The sequence below is a fragment of the Lithobates pipiens genome, unplaced genomic scaffold (genome assembly GCF_037356315.1).
Source record: "Lithobates pipiens isolate NorthernLeopardFrog02 unplaced genomic scaffold, aLitPip1_a1.2 Scaffold_18, whole genome shotgun sequence".
NCBI lineage: Eukaryota > Metazoa > Chordata > Amphibia > Anura > Ranidae > Lithobates > Lithobates pipiens.
The window spans coordinates 87,817,959-87,839,425 of record NW_027507758.1 but is presented as its reverse complement, the minus strand read 5'-3'; the positions used below and the strand labels follow the sequence as shown (position 1 = coordinate 87,839,425).

Here is a 21,467-nt window from a genome sequence, read left to right as displayed (position 1 = left end):
TAACTGTCAAAAGTTTCAAGCTTATGGTAATTTTTGGTAAAATCCATTTCAGCATTCACGGATACTCTGTTGCAGGCAACCCTGAGGGGCAGCTGCAAATTTTGTTTCTTTACCTTTAAAAAAAAAAAAAGAAAATGCTTTACTGAACATCTGTATTAGTTCTACAGAATCCAATTGTTTTACTTCGATCACCAAGGAGCACTTCAGAAACCACCCGTGCATCTTTTCGGAATTTGCATGTACGAGGTCTTATACATACTCAAGGTTACAAAGCTATTCTCTCTGAAGTCTCTGCAGAGAGCGTTGCTTCTAAAGCCCCCTTTAATTGTAAAGTAGTTAAAGGTGACGTCATGTTGCCAAGAATTTCAACGTTATATTTTATGGAAAGTTCTCAGCTATGCTGCCTTTGTTTTCTAGCTTGCTTGTGTGAGAGTAAGACTGGAACTTTAGCTACTTCTAGTCATCTTAAAGACATGCAGTAAAGTGGTCCTATTGTAGTTTGAGCTTCTGCGCCTCTCCCTGCTTTTGGGAGTAGTGATAAAAGGTGGCTGAATACAATGGTTGGCAAGCATTCAGAACCAAAGTAGTGCAAACCAAATTTTTTTAATTTTTTTTTTTTTTTAAGCAGTAGATGCTTATGATTATTACAGGAATGTATAAGATCTCCTGGTCAGATTAGTGCGCCTATAAGTGTGACACATAGCTGTGCACTAAAGGTTTTGAATGCTTGGGTCCGAGGCTTTGTATTAAGGAGCCTCTCCTCCCGTCGACCTCACTAAAATTCATCAGTTCTTTCCCTTGTTACCTGATACTTGTGGGAGCAGTGATGGTCTATTGCAGACAAAGCTTTCAAAGAGGTGCTGAAAAGCAAAATCTCCCAGGAGTCCTCACTTCAGATGCTCAGTGAAGTACTGTTTGCTGTAGAACCATGAGTATATGTACATATTTTGCTTCCCCAGTATCCGGTCTGTGTGTTTGCTGTTAACTTTTTTTTTTTTTTTTTCTTTTTTTAGTTTTTTTAAATTGGTTTCTATTTCCAATCTCAGAGTGAAATGGAAGTGTTTATTAGTTCTTCCTAGTTGGGTCCATGAGACTCATTAGTGTTGACAAAGATTAGTACTTTAAGGTGAAAGGTCTCTGCTGAATCACCCTGGATAAGTTAGCTTAAAGGGGTGAAAGCGGATCACATTTGATTCACCTAATCTGTTACCGGTTTAGGTCTAAATGGGAACGAACAAATATAGTGTTAGACAAGTTGTGTGTTTTTGAGTGTATGCAAATGTGGGCATGCAGAATATAAAATGTTATTAAAAGAGGGACCAACATTAAATTCACCTTCTCTAAATTTTTTTCTTGTCGAATGTTTTGGTAGGACATTACTCTCCTTTCGACGGACTAACACGTTCTTTGTGTTTTATTATTAAAGTGTATGTATGTATGTAAAAATATATATATTGTATATAAAAATATATATATATATATATATTTATATATTGTATATGTATGTAAATATATATATATATATATATATATATATATATATATATATATATATATATATATATATATATATATATATATAAATATATATAAATATTTTTTATATATATTTTTATTTATAGATTATAACGTTTTTGTCTTTCAGTTAACAGTAATATTAACTGTGAATTTTAAATTTTTTCAGAGATCTTATGCACTTGTCGTTGAGGCATGGGACTACAATAATGAAACCAATGGTAAGCATATAAACCATGTACATACCTGTTCCCCCCCCTTCAAATGTTTTTTTTTTTTTTTTTGTGGGCTCGTATGAAAACCCCCAAGTACACCACGTCTTATAAAAATAATGGGTTATCAGTGGAATATGGCACAGTAATACGTCACTGTTTAAGTCCCCAGAACAAAGGCAGACTCCACCAATAACTGAAGTATCCCTTTTTTTGCATGGACTGACCCTTTAATGTAACAAGTCACTGCTGCGTTCAGTCAGTAAAGTGAGAAGGCACTCAAGCCTATTTATTCTATATTTCATCCCCTTGGCACATTTTTCAGAGCTCAAAAAAAGTAAACAAAAGAGCAGCAACAGACCGATCCTGTCAAGAGACCACAGTGGGACTCCTTTTTGACCTTCAAGTCAAACTGCTGGATTCTGTGATAGAAGTTTGTTTTAATTTCTTCGTTTGGCCGCAAGCTAATAGTATTCTCAGAGCTTGTCATTGAAGTGGTGATCGGCTACTCTGGAGATTGAAAGCCCCCCTCCGAAAAAGAACATTATTGGTTATGAAAATGTTTTCAAATGTACAAAGAGGAAGGCAGGTGCAAACCAAGGTCGTTGTAAGCCCTACATAACTTATTGCTGTTTTCCTCTAAGGATTGTGGGAAGTACTGTACTTGGTGGTGTGGTTTTTATTTTATTTTTTTGCCTTCCAACATTGGATACTTCACATAAAACAATGTCTAAAAGTACCAATAACGACCCTTTTAAAATGGATCCTCCAATAAGATTCCTCTAAGGATAACGTGTGTGTGCGGAAGGGCTACTAATAATGTTAAATATGGACTATAATAAGACCAATGTAGTCTGTTGTATAATTTCTGACTTTGTAGGCTAAAAGTTAACGAGTTAACGTCAATGTCTTTTAAGCTGGATTACTTAACTTTGTATAGAAGAATCTAAACTTGGACTAGAAATGTTCAGGTGGAATCTAGTTAATGTTAACAGATCACTTTCATGAATTTGTCATTTCTGACCCTTCAGGGCCCATTCAAGCCTACCTGAACTCAAGGCTTTATGCATTGGCAAGCATGGTTTATTTTGCTGATTTAAACCCCCCCCCCCCCCTATACCTATACTAACTAACCAGCGTAAGAGACGTATACACCTCTTTCTTTAATCGTACATCATAGGACACAGAGCCATAGTAATTACTATGTGGGTTGTAGTCCACCTTCAGGTGCTGAACACTGGCACACCCTAAACAGGAAGTTGCCTCCCTATATAACCCCTCCCATACCGCGAGTATCTCCGTTTTTTCGCCAGTGTCTAAGGTGTTGGTCACGAGTGAAGATGCACTGTGCTGAGCTCGACTAGAGCAATCCTTGCTGGGGCTAGCTATGTAGCCAGATCCATTCAAAGTGTCTTTTAGAATGGCACCAGGGCTTCGTGTCCGCAGCGTTTGCCTCTAAACGCTTCTATTTTTAGAGCTGAACCCCAGGATCCAGTACTTTTGGCAGATTGAGTGTCTCAGCCTGTGCTGACAGTAATTGGTTAACATTGAGAGACCAGTTTAAACAGATGTGCAAGGTTATCCTGCCCAGCAGGCCCAGGAGGCGGCTTTATGTTGCTAAGGCAGATTCTATCCTTTAGTCCTTGCGTCCTTTGCTAAGCATCATGCAAGAAGCTCCTGGCTAGTCTTCCTTTTTTGTGGTGAAACGGCTATCTGGGGATATTTTGGATGATGTATCCAAAGAATTTCTAGTAATCTCTACTTTTCAAAGTGGAAATCTTCATTTTCAGTGTGTAGCTCTGCTTCCGATCTTGCATACAAAGGTTCTGGCTCCTCTTCTAGCCAGATCGAGGCCCCAAGGTATAACGATTATGGTTTCCCTAGTCGATCTGTTCTTGATAGACCAGTCGGTAGCCCGCTTAGACCAATGTATGGTCAGCACATTCCACTACCTGGAATATCTAGGTCAGATTCTCAACCTAGGAGAAATCTTCTTTAAAACCATGAAGGCTAAAATACTTGTCTGATCATAGATACACCCAGAAAAAAGTATTCGTACCCCAGGCAAAGATCAGTGCCATAAAGGAACTGATTTGAAGCAAGATGAATTTCTCTTATTCAACTTTGCATGAGGTTGTTGGAAAAGATGGTGGCTTCATTTGAGGCAGTTACTTCTGCTCAGTTTCATCAAGACTGCTGCAAAACTGTATCCTATCGGCTTGGGGAAAAAAAAAGGGTTCAAGCTCTACATTCCCAATGTGACTGCCTGACTCCAAAGCCTAAGGCCACATCACCCTGATGGTGCCCGATCTCATCTGATCTTGGAGGCTAAGCAGGGTCAGCCTGGTTAGTACCCAGATGAAAGACCACCTGGAAATACCAGGTGCTGTAGGCTGGGTGCGTCGGAGCCTCAGTTTATGGTTAATATCCAAAAATCTGCAAAGGGGGAAATCCTCCTTCAGTTACCTGGGAAATAGTAACAACATATGGCAACCTTTTTTGTTTAGGTTGGGGAACAGTCCTTAAAGAGGCAACTGTCCAAGAGAAGTGGCCCAGATCAGAAATGGCCTTGCCCATTAACATTTTAGAAATTCAGACAGAGCACTTGAGCCTGAATGTTCAGTTTATGGCATTGTCCTGCCAGGATTCAAGCCATCAATGCCACAGCGATGACCTATATTAATCACCAAGAGGGCACAAGAAGTTGTGCGGCCCAGAGAAAGATGAATAATATCCTATCTTGGGCAGAAAATTGACTTTGCCTATTGGTAGTCTTCATTCTAGGAATGGAAAATTGGCAGGGGGACTACTTTAGTCGCTAACAGTTCCCAGGAGAATGGTTTCTTCACCCCGATATCTTCCTGTCAATATGTCAAAGATAAGGGATCCCAGACATAGATCTGTTTGCGTCCAGGATTCAACAAATCGACAACTTTGTGTCAATAATAAAGGATCTGCTAGCATGCAGAACAGATGCCTTGCTATTCCCGTGGAATCTGTTCTCACCGATTTATGCATTCACTCATATTCTGCCTGCATCCATGACTTCTTTGCAGGATCTAGCAGGAAGGGAAGTCTTTGATTCTTGTGACCCCCAGCAGGGGCCCAGGAAATCTTGGTATGCAGAGATTGTAAAGATGGCAGTAGGTGGAACCCATGGACCCTACCATCATGGCCAGACCTTCTCTCGCAATTCCATCCTACTTTACAAACACTAAATTTAACGGTTTGGCTATTGAGACCCACACTCTCTGTAGAAGCATGGGCTGTCAGGTTCAGTGTTTTTTTTTTTTTTCTTCCTTTTTTTTTTTTTTTTTTTTTTTAACCTTGGTTAATGCAAGGGAGCCTGCCTCCATAATTATATATCCTGAAGTCTGGGAAACATGTCTCCTGGTGTGAAACCAGGAGCTGCACCCCAGGAAATAGGTTGAGTCCTTGACTTTCTGCAAATGGGGTGAGAAATTAAGCTGGTCTTTCTTGTAAAGAGCCATATTTTTATTATTCACAAGGTTAAGGTAGTCTTGCATCCTCATCCTAACTTTTTACCAAAGGTTGTATCAGGTTTTTATCTAAAACCGGATATTGTGCTACCTTTGTTTTTCCAGAGCCCATTTCTTTGGAAGAAAAATCACTACATTCTCTTGATGTGGTGAGAGCAGTCAGTCTACTTAAAGGCAATTTCTCAGATTCGGAAAATGGATGTTTTGTTTGTGTTGTCTGAAGGTCCTAAAAGAGGACAGCATTGAAATCTGCTATTTCTATATGGATTAGACAAGTAATCGTTCAAGCTTATGGTTTAAAGAGGCAGATTCCACGCTCTCAAATCAAAACGCACTCCTCTATGGCTGTTAGTGCTTCGTGGGCAGTGCATCACCAAGCTTCCATGGCTCAATTCTGCAAGACCGCAACTTGGTCTTCAGTGCATACATTTATCAGATTCTATCTGGTGGATGTAAAAAGAAATAAGGATGTCGCCTTTGGGTGCAGTCTACTGCAGGCAGCAGTATAAATCCTCTGTTCTCATGGTGCCCTAGTTTGGTTGTGTCTCTCTCCCCTCAGTTGGTATTGCTCTGGGACATCCCACATAGTAATTTACTATGGCTCTGTGTCCCGTGATGTAAGATTTAAAGAAAATAGGATTTTTATAACAGCTTACTTGTAACTTCCTTTTTCTTTTGAAGTACATCATGGGACACAGAGGTCCCGTCCCTCTTTTTTTTTTTTAGCATACACATGTATTACTTTGCTACAAAACTGATACTCCTGGAATGGGAGTGGTTATATAGGGAGGCAAATTCCTGTTTAGGGTGTGCCAGTGTCCAGCGCCTGAAGGTGGAATATAATTGCTATGGCTCTGTGTCCCGTGATGTACTTCAAAAGAAAAGGCTTTTACAGGTAAGCTGTTATAAAAATCCTATTTTTCATACCACTCCGGTCACATGATCTCCTGTATCAGCCAGCGACAGCTGCAGGGGAATGAAGAGGGTGACGGGCAACAGCTGGGAATGCCTGAAGAGATGAGAATACCCATAGGCTCCCATGGAGCAGCTTTTGTTGGTGGTCCCTCCTCTCCCTTGCAGCCACTGCTGGCTGACGGGGGGGGGGGGGGGGTTGGGGGGTACCTGGATTACATTACCTGAACTGGATTGTGCTGAAAATGAGTAAGGATGGATATATAGAGAGAGAGATATTTTATTTTTATATACACAGGTTAGTTGGATAGGATAGAATAGGAGGGAGCATTTTTAAGGCTAGTTGGGCTTTAGCTGGAATTGTATTTGCTTTTTTTTCCCCAACACCATGCATGTGTTTTCTGTTATTTGGGTTTGGTATTGATGCCTAGATGCCTTGCTATATGCTACCCTGCTATGTGGGTGCACATTTGGGGGCCCATTTGAAAATCACGGGAGCACTAACACTAAAGCACAAAGTGAATAGAACTGGTGTAAGGTACGATTTTAAAGGTAACCCTTTTTTATTGGCTGGCCTTCAAGGGCACCCGGAGCTGACTATGGAAATCTCCCCTTTCAGATAGTTCGTACATAGGCATGCCTGTCACGACTACATGGTTTTGACTAGGCCTCTCAATTGGGTGCCAAGTTTTCAGTTAAGCGATGTAAATGGAGTCTGTTCACGGAGCTCCAGAACCCTTTTTAAAAGTCCAGCAAGAAGGTGGGATCCAAATCTTGGTGTATAACAGGGGTCTCCAGACTGGCCCGAGGGCCAGATTAGGCCCTTTGCTTGCCTTTATCCAGCGTTTGGGGCACTACTCCTCTGACTGACACCAATGATGGTGTACTGCTCCTCCGACTGACACTGACGGGCCTCTGTTTTCTACAACTGATGCCAATGCATTTTCTGCTTCCACTGCCAGTCGGACACCTCTAATGCCGAAGGAGGGTAAACTTGGCCCTTTGTTCAAAAAGTTTAGAGACCTGGTGTATAACCTTTTCTTTAAGACAAAATAGTTTGCGTCTAAACTGCATGACTGTGTAATGTTCTATTTGTAATCCCTCACGTGCTTTCACTTAATCTGGTCAAGGCGAGCTTAATTCAAGAATTCTGTGGCAAAGAATGCCTTTGCATAAAAATCTGTTTTTTGTTGACGTTAGCGCTAAATATAGCGTACCGCACTTGTTGATGATGTGGTATCGTTTCCAGCGATCCTCAAGTAAAGAAATGCAAAGTTATTGTACGTTGGGGAATAGGCATACATATCTAGGCTAAATTGTCCAGACATTGATTTCCCTGTGTACAAAATGTGAAAAAACATCAACAGAGTAATGAGTTTCAAATGTACAGCAGGAGGTAATGAAAGGGCGTCTAACTGCTCATTCTTATTTCACTATTGTTACCTAGTGTACATTTTTAAGAGTGGCCCACAACCTTTTTATTATGGTTTTTGTCAATAGAAATGTGCTCAGTCCATTACTGTGACCGTATCTGTCTGCTTGACATCAGCCACGTATTGTAGCATTCTATGAAAATTCACCCATCCTTAGCTCTGCTAAGACTACTTGGTGTGTGAGATGTCGTATATTGGGTGGGATACTTTTTTTTTTTTTTTTTTTTTTTTATGCCTTTTTACAGACTCGTCTTTCTGGAGATATGTAAATCTTTTAGAATTTTAGTTTTCAGGGACTGTCTTGTATCAGTTAAGTGTCACTATTGGTCATGGGGATATAACATTGCGTGAACTGGAAACTAAGCTTAAGGCTTAGCTACATACGGATAGAATTTCTTTTGAATGGAAAAACAGAATGGAAATTCTGAAACTTTCATCAGGAAATTTTGACTCCCCAAATTTCATTAGAAATCTCTGCAAAGTTTGATTACAATGCCAATGGTACTGTCAATGACAAATTAGGCCTTAGTTTATTTGCTTACCATGCCAGTGGTTCAAATTTTAGTGTTCCGACAAGAAGAATTCTACTTCTGCACCAAACCTTATCTAGCACGTGCATTACAAGAAGTTAGAATTCTGTTCAGAAAATTACCATTTAAGTGAAATTCTAACTGTGGATGTCTTAAAGTGCTGTTACCTCCAAAGAAGAATCTGTCCTGCTGCATGGAGATTTTCTAGCAAGCGGACAATCTGTGTGGTAATGAGCACTTCTGATTTCAGAAGACTCCTTGCCCAATTAATTGCAGCAGGCTGTCAATTAACCTTGGATTGTTTGTGGCCATCTAGGAAAAGATGGTCACAAGCTTGGGTTTAAGCAATCACTGCTCCGATGGATCATAGCTTCATGTTCCTTTTTTACCTCGATTCTGCGCATATGTCGTTAAGTGTATTTGTTATACGAGGCACTCGGTTTGTTTGCTATACTAAATGCTGTTCTCCTGTGCTGATCATTCAAAGCAGGGCTTGCTGCAGGTCGTAAGGCAGTGTCAGATCGTTTAAGTCATAAGGCCCAAGGTACAGAGCGAAATACCACAGATATATACCATATTCCGGGTTGCTGTGAAATATTATTCCAGGTTACAGTGTTAAGCAGACACACGTGTTTTGAAAAGGACAGGTTGTGTGTCTTGGCACATCCATGCCAGTAGTTCACGTGAAGTTTTTCTGTTAGTGTTTTGCTGAGCATTGGCCGCAGTTGTCACTCTGAGCTGACTTTTTCCTGGTAGAACTTTTTAGCATGCTTATCAAGCTTTAAGTTTTGCTTACTAAAGTACGTAATTAACATTCTATATATTTTAGGCAAACTAGATTTATAAAAGCAGGTAAATTGCAACGTGTGCTTACCTATTTTTTTGCAACGTTTGTCCATTTTTAAATGCTTATGGTCAAGTCAAGACCAATGATATTTCATATTTTTTGTGAAGACTCGGATTAAATTGGTTCTGTCATTCAGTGATAAGGGGAGATCTTTATTTGGTCTACTACAGGGGTATCACACCCTCACTGTTGATACTTGGCTCCGTAGTGGTCCCATCAGAACAGGACTGGGAGCTCTGATGGGAGGAAATTGGTTCTGGAGATTCTCCTAGATATGTGTCAACCTGCTGGTTTATACTTTTAACTTTTTTAAATATCTATCTGGGTGGCCTTGGCCTTTTAGATTGTAATTATTTGTAATAATTGACTGACTGAGGTTATTGGCAAATCTTTGTAAAATAAACAGTTTTTAACTTTTTTTTCTTTTCTTTTTCTAGATCCCGACGACATTATAGACAAAGCCCTCCACTCTGGTATGATCAACCCGAATCGTCAATGGCAATTATTAAAGCAAAATGCTGGGATGTCCCATTTTGAGTATCAAATCCGAGTAATCTGTGATGAGCATTATTATGGCTTTGGCTGCAACAAACTATGTCGACCAAGAAATGATTTCTTTGGACATTACGAATGCGATCAAAATGGCAACAAAACCTGCATGGAAGGTTGGATGGGACCCGAATGTAACAAAGGTAATGGCTTCTTTAGTTCATACCACAGTTTTCTCCTATGTCAAGCAAATACATTTCCAGTATAACAAAATTGTGCTCTTCGTATATTTTGTAAAGCTGTGTTCTTTAAACTGAGTATTGTTTCGGGCCCTAAAAGGAATTTTATTTTATTGTGCACACACCCTTTCTTGAGGAGGCTGCTTCTTGGAACAGAAGACAAAATGATTTCCAACTGTGCTGAATCCTGTAACAAATACCATTTTATGATCTCTTGGGGTTCTCCAGGCAAGCTGCATTTCTCTCGTTCTTTGAAAATGACAAGTTTGCGGCGTGTCAGGGAAGGCTGTGCTGGGCCTTCTAGTTCCAAAATTAAAGGCATGCAATGTACTTTTTAAAGGGAATATAATTGTCTTTTCAGTACTTTTTTGATGTGGAAGAGGTCCGATGTTCCTACGTGTAATTTTGTATTTGCTGGACGTTTGGTTTATTTTTGGTGGAAGGCTTTGCAGCAATCTACTATTTTGCACCGCAATTATATAAATACAGTGGCGAATCTAAAATAAAATGTTTAATTTTTTTATTATATAAACCACAAAACCTATGGAGGAGTAAGGTCCATGTCAGACCAGTGCAAGTTGATGCTTGCGCTTGCTTTATTGGACTAGCTCCCTGGTTAGCCCAGAACGATGCCAAATACTATTCACTAACCCATGAGTGACATATTGCTCATCCAGCAAGGTGCACATTTTACCAACGTTCTGGCAATTTTTTTTTATTCTAAGAATACTTTTATGACCCATTAATCAGTTTACATTGAGATATCTATGCTCTAGATGGCATTTAGACCATCTCAGAAGGTACATGAAGTACTGACTAATATATAAGGGCATGCAAGCCGAGGGCAGGGTGCTGGTAATGAGCACTAAAAAGACATAGGGTAGCTGTACACACAAAATAAAATGTGTATCTATGTGAAGATTTGAATGAATGGCGGTAGTCAAACCAAAACACCTACCCCCTCCATAGGAATGAGCTAAATTTGTAACCTCTGGATAGGTATTTTGTTATTTAAAGTAGCGAGTACTGTTTGTATAGTTTTGCCGTTTGGTCTTGTAGTATGAAACTTTATTTTCTTTTTTTTCTGGTCTTTCATTGACACTTATCAAATTTGCTTTCAGCAATATGTCGTCAAGGCTGTAGTCCAAAGCATGGTACCTGTAAGATTCCTGGAGATTGCCGGTAAGTGGCTGAGAACTTCTGAGGTTTTACAGTTTGAACTTTTTGAACCTCTAGTATTCAAATACTTGTGAAGGCAGTCCTTCAAAACTGTGTGTCGGATTGCTGGTCAGTGAGGTATTACAAGGGTTAACACTTTCCAGTCTCCATCTCTCCCCCCCCCCCCCCCCCCACACCAAGTCTATCAATAGGCAAAAAAGTGAGGCATTCTTTAGAATGGGATTAGTGAAATCTCTGGGTCCCTTTAGCTCTTGTGAGCCAGCGTTTGAGTGCTGAGAGGTTAATGGCTGAGATGGAATCTTGTCAGTAGACACTGTTTGTTGTCAGGCTTTGAAGTCGTTCATGTCCTGGCTCTGATACAATGGAGAGCAGGTTTTATACATACCCCAACAATTTCATCATTAAAATATTGGGACAATGTGGAATTGCAGATTTTCTTTCATCTAGTCATTTCTGTGTTAAAGCTGAGGTCCCGGCTGTCATATAAAAGTGAAATCTCTGTTTTTATACAAAACTGTCAAAGAATGTATCTAAATGATGTGCTTTTAATTAAAAAAATGGATTCAAGTAGAATGGCAGGTACGATGTATGTAGATCAATAGTGAGAATCGCTGGCATGCTTTGCCACAGGCTCTTGATGTAGATGGGATGAGTATGCCATAGCTTATGCCATTCATGTGACCAAATCCTGAGTAAAGGCTTCCCATACATCCATATCAAATATTAAGTAACTCTGATGCAAAATCAAAATGGAGGTGACAACAAGGGACGCTAGAAGTGGCAGTTGGTTGTCTGTGTGCAACTTTTGTCTGGCTTCATGGTTATTGCCATTGTTGGGCGGTCACTACACAGGGGTGTTGGGAGACTGTAAACAAATAACTGCCGAAAGACATGTGACACCACTATTGTATATGTGGCATCAAAAGATAAACTGGGCCTACATAGCAAGATGCATGTTTTGTTTTTTATTGTATTTGGAAAACCTTGGGATATGCATCCTAGGACTTGTAGCACATTGACAGCTTTATGGACCATTGGGTGGATCTCTGAGGTATCTGAGTAGGAATGATTATGAAACATAGTTAAAGTTGAGTTCGACCTTTCTTAGTCTAATTTTGTAAGGCTTGGCAGCTTTTTTTTTAATCCATTACAAATATTTTTATAGTGCCATCAGTTTACGTAGTGCTGTACATATTTATTATATATTCACATCAGTCCCTGCCTTCAAGGAGCTTACAATCGAAGGTCCCCAACATGCATACTAGGGCCAATTTAGACAGGCGCTAATTAACCTACCAGCAAGTCTTTGGAGTGTGGGAAGAAACCTATGCAGGCACAGGGAGAACATGCAAACTCCAGGCCGGTAGTGCTAGGATTGGGATTTGAAGCAATGACCCTAGTGCTGCTAGGCAGAAGTGCTAACCACTTAGCCACTGTGCTGCCCCAGTTAAAGAAGACATTTTGTAAATGTTATGTTTTGTTCCATTGTCTGGGCAGGTTTGCACCACTTGTATGACATGAGTGGACAGATCTCTGTGCTGAGATCTGTCTTCCGGACCACTAAAATTCAACCACCAGCTAAACTGCTCAAAGTGAAGCATGTCTGTTGGGTGGCATGTAGGCTGACATTGCCAAACAATGCTATTTGCCTGGTTGTCAAGCTGGTCTTAATGGGAAACTGACCTGGAACATGTATTCAGGTCAGGAGTTCTTCCTAATCTATAGGCTTGTTCTGGTCGCTAATGCTGAAAATATTGAATACAAAGCCTCAGAGTGCTAGACCAGTGAGCTGAGAATCTAAAAACTATTAGTTCAACAAAACAATATAAAACAGTCAATGTATGCATTTGGACTCTGTTAAAATTTTCCTTTTTTGTTGTGTTTTTTTTTTTTTTTCTTTTTTTTTTTTTTGAGATGGTATTCAATATTTCCAGCTTTTATACTTGAAAATATTCTATTTTATAGGGCCACCCAGTTGTGTTTAGGAGCAGTCTCACTACAGCTATTGTGCCCCATGTGTGTCTGTTGAGCTTCTCCAATCACGATCCACTGAGTCAAATCCAGAGCCTCAGGTGTACATTTTCCAATTTACTGCTAAAAATTTTGCACCAGCCTAGCAACTAGCATTTAGGAGGCTCCGCAATGACGGCCACTATTTCATCCTGGTACAGTTTTAACTTTAAGCTTTCTACAAAGTATAGGATCATGGCATTTCTTAGATGTTGGTACCGAGGCCTAATGATTTTTGTACTTGTCCCCGAAATTAAACGTGCCTTGCTGGGTCCCTGCTGGGACAGGCTTTGTTTTATACTTTAAGGCCTTTTCTCTTTTGTACATCTCACCTCCCACTCAATGCCCAGACATGCACTACTGCTCGTATTTGCTTAAGGTGCAACTTTCCCACACACCATTAGCATATTAAAAAAAAAAAAAAAAAAAGAGCTTGTCTTTGAGAAGCCGTAACAATAGGAGTTGTGTTATTGGATCATAAAGAAAAGCAAAATTACAGGCTTATAATGGAGATAGATGTTGATGGTTGTGGTATGTTTCTTGAAGACACCAAGAAACCAGGGTGGTAACCTCACTAATGACTTTCACTTTTCTACATGTCTTGCTGCAATTGTCTGTATGCAAATATCACCTTTGGTGGAATCGGCCAAAGAATAAAGAGATATCGGGGCAAATGCTGCAGAATTTGTTTGATAGCCTCATCCCTAGACCAACTGTGTTTTTTTTTTTTTTTCTTTTTTTTTTTCTTTGCTACTGAATCCGATCAATTTAGTTACCAAATTATATCTAAAGCTGCGTGTTTTTTTTTTTTTTTTTTTTTTTTTTTTTGTGTTTTTATGCAAGCTTTTTGGAGGTTTTTTTTATTTTATTTCATTGATTTTTTTATCCACCCTGATCATAGATGAGGCTTTTAATTGCTTGGCCTTGTGATAATGCACTTTGCTGATCGCTCCTTGGCCCATTATAACAGTGGTCATCAACCCTGTCCTCAGGGCCCACTAACAGGCCAGGTTTGCAAGATAACTGAAATACATCACAGGTGATATCATTTGCTGCTCAGTGATTGCATTTCCCCAAGGTAATACATAAAACCTGGCCTGTTAGTGGGCCCTGAGGACAGGGTTGATGACCACTGCATTATAAGATGAGCGTAATATATTTCATACATATATACATGGCATGCATATTTGTGACCCTGATTATTAAAGATTAACGGCTTGATTCTTAATCCCTATGGCTGCCACTATTAAACGAGTAAAAATAAGCCCAGACAGTTTTACACAAACTGTACGTTAATGTTGGGCATTTTCTGGCATATTTTAATCTGACAGCTTCCTGTGCTGCTTTATGTAGCATAGTTGGCTGTGATCCTTGACACTGTTTTTAAATAAGACGAACTATATCTTAAAGCCGCTGTGCTGATTAATAGTCCTTGCTGATATATGTGCTCGGTATGCTTCTAATGGATGCAAATTTCTACATTAATGCCCATGATGTTCTAAAGTCTATGCATTCTTTCATATGTTCATTCATCTAAATCTATCTGACAGAGAAAAGGGTTTTTCTTAGCATAAAGTATCTTGAATACGATTTTTTATTTTATTTATTTTTTTCCAATGAGGAACACAGGAATGCAGTAATTCTTGGACATGTGCACTATACTCCATGTGTTGAAGAAATATTTTATTTTAAGAATTCCTGTGTCCCTCAATGGACTTTCAAACACACATTGTACCCAAAATATTTGGCTGGCCATACATGGATTGAAATTCAGCTGGTTCGGCAAGCACCAGCTGAATTTCAACCTGTATGGTCATTCCCATTCATGAGAAGTCCATCAACTTTTCGTGAACAGTCCTGCTAGAACATTTTGCTTAGGTCAGTGGCTAAAGCCAATTGGGTGCAGGTTGACCAGTGTACTGTGATGGCAGGGTGTCCTGCTGTCAGAATATGACACAGCAGGGAGGATTTCCCCATCTACCTCGAGTGTGTGTAGATGAGAAACTTATTTTTTTTTTATTTTTTATTTTTTTTTCAGCCGCCTGGTTTAGGAAAGGCTGAGCCATGTATGGCCATCTTTAGTCATCAATAGCATGTGACCTATGACTATGATTTCTTAAGTGCAATCTCTCTGCTCTTAGACCAGTGTTTGATTTCTGATTGGTGGCTGTTCTACTACATCTAAGAACACTTGACTGTTTTTTTTTGTTTTTTTTTATTAAGAGTTGAAAGTGTTTTATATCCTGGTTTCTTAAGTCTGTAGTTATGCAGGCCACAATTTCAAATGCCCATCTATCAATGCCACTAATAAACGTTCTCTGTTAAGCCAAGTTTCGGACATAATGTAGTATGTGCTTGGTTAACATTGGTTCTTTGCTTTGTTGGCTAGAGCTGGTCTAAAGCAGCTTTTTGCAACCAGGGTTCTGTAGATCCCTAGGGTTCCTCCAGAGGTTGCTAGGGGTTCCTTGAGGAATGACCGCTGCTTGGATACGTTCCCACTGAGACAAATTATCTTTTAGCTATGGTATCTCTATAAGAGGGAGACAATTTTTTTTTTTCTTCTTTTTTTTCACACGGACCAGAAATGTAAGGAGCATTCTTCTCACTTACCTTCGCACTAAAGCTGTAGATACACTAACTACCAGGGGTTCTCTATGACTAGAAGGCCATTTTAAGGGTTCCTTGATGTTACAAAGGTTGACCGATACTGGTCTAATGATTGAATTCATTGTGCCTTAGCAAACTTGTATTTGTCTCTGATACTGGTTCATAAACGTACTGCAACTAAGCCTCTGAGGGTTAAATGGACTTGCATTCCCCCCCCCCCCCCCCCCCCTCCTTCCTTAGGAACATACTAGCTTTCCCATGATTGGGATTTGCAGGGGCAGATCTTTATTTGAAGTCTAAATGACCTCTATCTAATGGTTTATTTTTATAATTCTGAAGCCCGCTTCTAGGGGATAAGTTTGGTCTTGGGCATTTTTGGAGTGTTTAGCTTTAGAATCCATATAGCAATATTGAAGCCCCCTCGGCCTATAAGAGTTGTGTGTCTGTTTCCTATCTCCAGTGCTTACTTCATATGGTTCTGATTTTAAAAAAAAAAAAAAAAAATTTTTATTTCCTTTGTGATGGCTTCCCCTCAGTTTTTGTGGATATAATCAATTTTACATACAAACAGTTTGAGTCTGAACTTTTTTTTTTAAAGGATCACTAAACATAAAGCAGAGTTACTTTCCAAGAGCATTCAAAAATATACAAGTACCCATATTTACAGGAAATTTAATTTTGATGTAGGTTTTCTTTTATACTACGTAGGCTGAAATTTTTAGGCCAACGACCCTGAAAACCAACAATTGACAGATTTGTGCAACTACTAGAAAATAATTCAGCTTTGTGTTGAAAAATATCCCTTCTACGTTTAATTTCAGGCCTCATACACACTAGGCTCTTCTGAACACTTTTCTCCTGACGGAAGCCGTGTTGAAACTGCACCTAAATCCAATTTTTTTTTTAAGTCCCATTTTGGTGCATCAAGCACTCGGGCGTTTGTTCATTTCATTGGCCAGAATAGGATTTATTCTGGCCATTGACGTTAACGCTCAAGCGCTAAATGTGCCTAATGTTTAAGCTTGCTTAGAAACATTTGGGTGCGTCCTCCTCCTCCCTTTTTTTTTTTTTTTCTCCTTTCTGAATGAATGATTTTGGTGTATTCAGATTTCTGTCCCTTCTTGTATGCATGGTCACATGGGGGTTGATTTAGTATAACTAGAGTGCAAATCGGGCTCACTTCTGCATAGAAACCAATCGGCTTCCAGGTTTTATTGTCGAAGCTTAATTGAACAAGCTGAAGTTAGAAGCTGATTGGCTGTCAGTCACAGCTGCACCAGATTTTGTGCTCTTCAGTTTATGGGGTTGATTTACTAATACTGGTGAGTGCAGCTGTGCATGGTAGCCAATTGGCTTCTAAGTTCAGCTTGTTCAATTAAGCGTTGAGAAACAACCTAAAAGCTAATTGCTTTCTATGCAGAGCTGCAGCAGATTTTTTTACACTTGCGTTTTAGTAAATCAACCCCATAGGCTAAACTAGAGGAACATTTTAGAAGTAGAAAAAAATGCCCAGAACTTCTATATATCTGTGTATTTAGCTTGCTTAGATGGCAGCAGGGTGTCTTAATTTTATAGCACTATGTTCATGCAGTGCTGGGGTCCTGGGTTGAGTTTTGGAATTAGTGGACATAATTGAGCTGTATAACGATATTTATCCTCAAATGTACAATTTTAAAATGTTACTTTAAAAAAAATGTAAATGTTCTTTTGAAGCTTTTTGTATATTTATTGTGTATCTTGTACTGAGTTAGTAAATGTTTTTGGAGTCATTGACCTAGAACAAGTATTCAACATATCAAAATGGGAGTGAAGCCAAAACCCCTGATTTTCAGGTCCGCAATTCAAACCATTGGATTAAGCATGATTATTCTTGGTGCCCCTTTTTAAAATATATGTAGAACTATAAAAGTGTTTTTGTTTTTTTGTTTTGTTTTTCCATTTTGGATAGACTAGGGAATGTTTGGCACACGTTTTTGTTACCAGAAATTTTCCCCCATTGGCAAGGGTTCCCCTAACTTTTTATATATTTTTGATTGACTCCACATATGTTTATTCTCTTCCACACCAAAACTGGCCAAGCATCTGTAAGGGTGGTAGAGATGTTCAACTGCAAGCTCCTCTTGGCCAGGGCGTGACATGAATGACTCGATAAATATGTAGGCACTATATAAAATAAGTATTTTTTATTTTTTTTAAGTGACCTTTGAATGCTGTCCTTGTACAAGAGACCCCCACCAAAAAAATGTGTACACATACAAGTGTGCAGTACATCTACCGCTTTAGAGACTGCATGGGGAAAAGAGAGCTTCAACAGGAAGGCAGTATTTTCATTGTTCTGTGGGACTTTTTATTTTTACGCGGAATTGATTGTCTAGTCTGACATCGCCAAGAGATTGATTTGTAGAGCACAGCCACCCTCCCTGTCTCGTTTGAATGATCGTAGAATAGAGTATTATTGTGCTCAGTGGCACCATGCAGGGTCTCTCAAAACAGTGATTCTTTTGTGAAAAGATTGGCTTGGGGACTTTGGCAAAACTACTGGTAAGTTTTGTTTACAAGAAAACACCCAATACACCCTCAAGGAATGTATTCCATTTTTCTTCATGAGGGACGGATTCCTCTGCGCCGAAAGATTTGTGTAAACCTTTTCTTTCTTTTCTTCCCGAATGCAGATGCCAGTATGGATGGCAGGGACAGTACTGCGACAAGTGCATTCCTCACCCGGGATGTGTCCATGGCACTTGCACTGAACCATGGCAGTGTCTGTGTGAAACGAATTGGGGTGGTCAGCTCTGTGACAAAGGTATGCTAATCGTACAGCAGACTCTAACCAGGGAAAGCCTTTTCTTTCTTATGTAAAGTTATTTATCACATTCCATCATTTACTGAGTTGATGTACAAGATCTGGAAGAAAGGAATGTCTGTGTTGCCTATAGCAGTGGTTCTCAACCTCAGTCCTCAAGTACCCCCAACTGGCCATGTTTTCAGGTTTTCCTTTTTACACAGCTACTTTAAATCAATGTTAATGACATGGTATTGATGAGAGCTATTTTATCTAAGGGAAATTCCCAAAACACGGCCTGTTGTGGGTACTTGGGGACTGAGGTGGAGAACCACTGGCCTATAGCAACCATTCCTATTTTGTTGGTCCGTGCTGGTTGCATTACTGGTTAACTGTAACAGGCTGAAATAACAGCTAAGGCTAAGTTCACGCATGTTTTTGAACCACGTCCAATTCGCTTGACATGTGAAAGAACATTGCTTTCTATTGTGCCTGTTCACATATGTCCTGTGCAGCCAAAGTGTGGATTCAGTGCGAATTGAAAGAGTCCTGTCAGTTTTTTGAGCAGTGCGTTCTGGCTCAGGTGTGAATTCAGGCCCATTGACGACTTTGGGAACGCTTCTGAATCACACATGTCCTTCAGTTGTCAACAGGATAAAATCCTGACCTCTGATACTGATGCAATTATAACCTGATCCTGATCAAAAACTGACCTGAAACGCTGAACAACTTTGTCAATTAGCTATGAAGACAGGGCTTCGATTCCCACTTAATGTGTGAACCCAGCCTTACATGAATTGGGTTGCATACATGAGTTTCTAACGTGAGATCAGCACAATTTTTTGGCCAGCTTGGGTTTGGTTAAAATCCAGTTGAACTCTTGTGAGTTACTATGCCCCATTCAGATGGGTGTACTAAAGCATACACCTGTACATAGGCAGTGTTTATCTGCACGGGAATGCACTGGTGTTCCATGAATCCATGTGCAGGTAGTCTCACTAATATCAATTGGGACGCAGTGGCTGCTTGGACCCAATCTGACATTCATGTGGGTGCAGTGAATTCGGGTCATGCGCACACACTAGAGTCGAATTGGGAGCAGTGACTATGTCCATGCAGCCATTGCATCCCAATTGACCTCAATGGGAATGCCTGTGCATCCCCGTGCAGGTTAACGTGGCCTTGCACAGGTGTATGCTCCGAGTGAATGAGACCTAAAAGTATTGTGTATTAGGACCTCAAATTTTAAAAACACTTTATAAAAATAGAGTACGCTGGTGTTGAGAAATGAGTAAAAGTGAAATATGTCTTTTTCTGAGTGTCCTGTCCTTTTTTGGCAGATTTGAACTCGTGTGGAACATATCAGCCTTGTCTAAATGGAGGCACCTGCAGCAACACGGGCCCTGACAAATACCAGTGTTCCTGTCCGGAGGGTTACTCGGGGCAAAACTGTGAAATAGGTCAGTTTTGGAGATTCTATCTGTGTAGTCATGTGCCCTATAAATAATAAAGAAAAAAAAAAATTTTACATGCAAACTTCAGTAGCTATTTAAATTGTCCAGACTAGACTTGGAATTGAATGTAGTTGCTATAAGTTACACGTCTTTCATCTGACATGATAGAGACAAATTGTTTGCAATGCTTGGCTTCCCCCATAGTTCACATATTTACAGGCAAAAGGCATGACTGATTCTGAGACAGTCTTAAAAACTTTTACTTTATTCCATAAAACGGAATTCCATAACCCTACACTTTCCATTTTCTATGGCAAGTGTTTAAGTCTTGTGTTTGTTCCTCTGATACTGGTGTCGTTTAACTGCTTCTGTGCCCTCCCTCCCCTGATTGTATGACGGCGCTTTCTTCTAAGTCTATGGGAATCTGTTAGTCCTGGCTCAGACTCAAGCTGATCTAAGCTATGGCACATTGATCAGGTCAGCTTAGCATGAAAGATTATTTCCTTCTTGTTTGAAGTTGTGTTAAACCAAGCACTCTTAATGAGAATAAGATATAGGAGCATTAGCGTTGGTCACATCTTATGCAGCAAGGTGGTCTGCACATTGGAGAAAACCCTTTTTTTTTCTTTTTTTTTTCTTTTTTCCCCAGCATCACTTATTCTAGTTTATATGTGTCACTTTTTTAGGTCATTAATGTACGCTAATCTTTTCAATACAGCTGAACACGCCTGTCTGTCTGATCCTTGCCACAATGGTGGAAGCTGCATGGAGACCACGGGAGGCTTTGAATGCAGCTGTGCTCCTGGATGGACTGGACCAACCTGTACCAGCAGTATGTACCTAGTTATAGAGCAGAATTGGTGAAAAAATAACATAAAATGTACCTTTTTCATTATGGAACTAGTTGACGGGGAGGTAACCCATAACACATTCCAATTTTATTAACTAAACTGTAAAAGTAAAATAGAATTGGTCAGCATGGGCTACCTCTCATCAGTATAACACATTGCATTGCCTTGTTGAGTGTGCCTGTATGTGTGAGATCTGATTTACAAATATTTATATCTCGTTAGATATTGATGACTGCTCTCCAAACCCATGTGGGCATGGTGGAACCTGCCAGGATCTGGTTGATGGATTTAAATGTATTTGTCCTTCCCAGTGGACTGGCAAGACATGCCAAATAGGTAAAGATCATAATTATCTGTCTTGTATATGTTACATTCACACCTGAGCGTTTCAAAGTCGCACGTTTTTGCCGCGATTTTGTTGTAAAAGGCAGAATACCACCCTGTATTCTGCCCCAAAGAAGCGAATTTTCTTTTTGGAGCTCAGGGCGTTTTTCAGGCATTTTGCTTCAGGTGACAAAACACTCAGATGTGAACAGGTGCCATTGAAATTAATGGGATTTTGCTTGTTGGGCGTTTTTTAGGCATTTTATGAGTGGAAAAAACTCTCCGGTGTGAATGCAGCCGCAAATGTACTAACTTTTATGTGGTGTGATATTTTTTTTATATAAAGTATGGGTTTGTATAAAAAAATAAATAAAATAAAAAAATCCATACTGACCAATATGGTACAGCTGTTCCACGATGGCTCGAAGCCCATGAACTGAGCGATCACTTGACTGCTAATCCATCAGTTCTTGGTCTGCTCAGTGTGCTAAGAGCAGTGACTGTAAAGCCCCATACACACTATCAGATTTTCTGCTTATTTTTTTTCCTTCAGATTTACCAAAACCATATGAGGTCAAACCTT

General features: G+C 39.7%; 1 protein-coding gene across 1 annotated transcript in view; it reads left to right on the top strand.

Annotated features, from left to right (window-relative positions):
* Positions 1-21,467, top strand: part of JAG1 (jagged canonical Notch ligand 1) — a 75,652-nt gene that overhangs the window by 30,174 nt on the left and 24,011 nt on the right. The window contains exons 3-9 of the mRNA XM_077485902.1: positions 1,685-1,736; positions 9,387-9,641; positions 10,799-10,859; positions 18,146-18,276; positions 19,596-19,715; positions 20,428-20,541; positions 20,783-20,896. Coding sequence (XP_077342028.1) covers positions 1,685-1,736; positions 9,387-9,641; positions 10,799-10,859; positions 18,146-18,276; positions 19,596-19,715; positions 20,428-20,541; positions 20,783-20,896 — 847 coding nt within the window. The remainder of the gene's footprint in view (positions 1-1,684; positions 1,737-9,386; positions 9,642-10,798; positions 10,860-18,145; positions 18,277-19,595; positions 19,716-20,427; positions 20,542-20,782; positions 20,897-21,467) is intronic.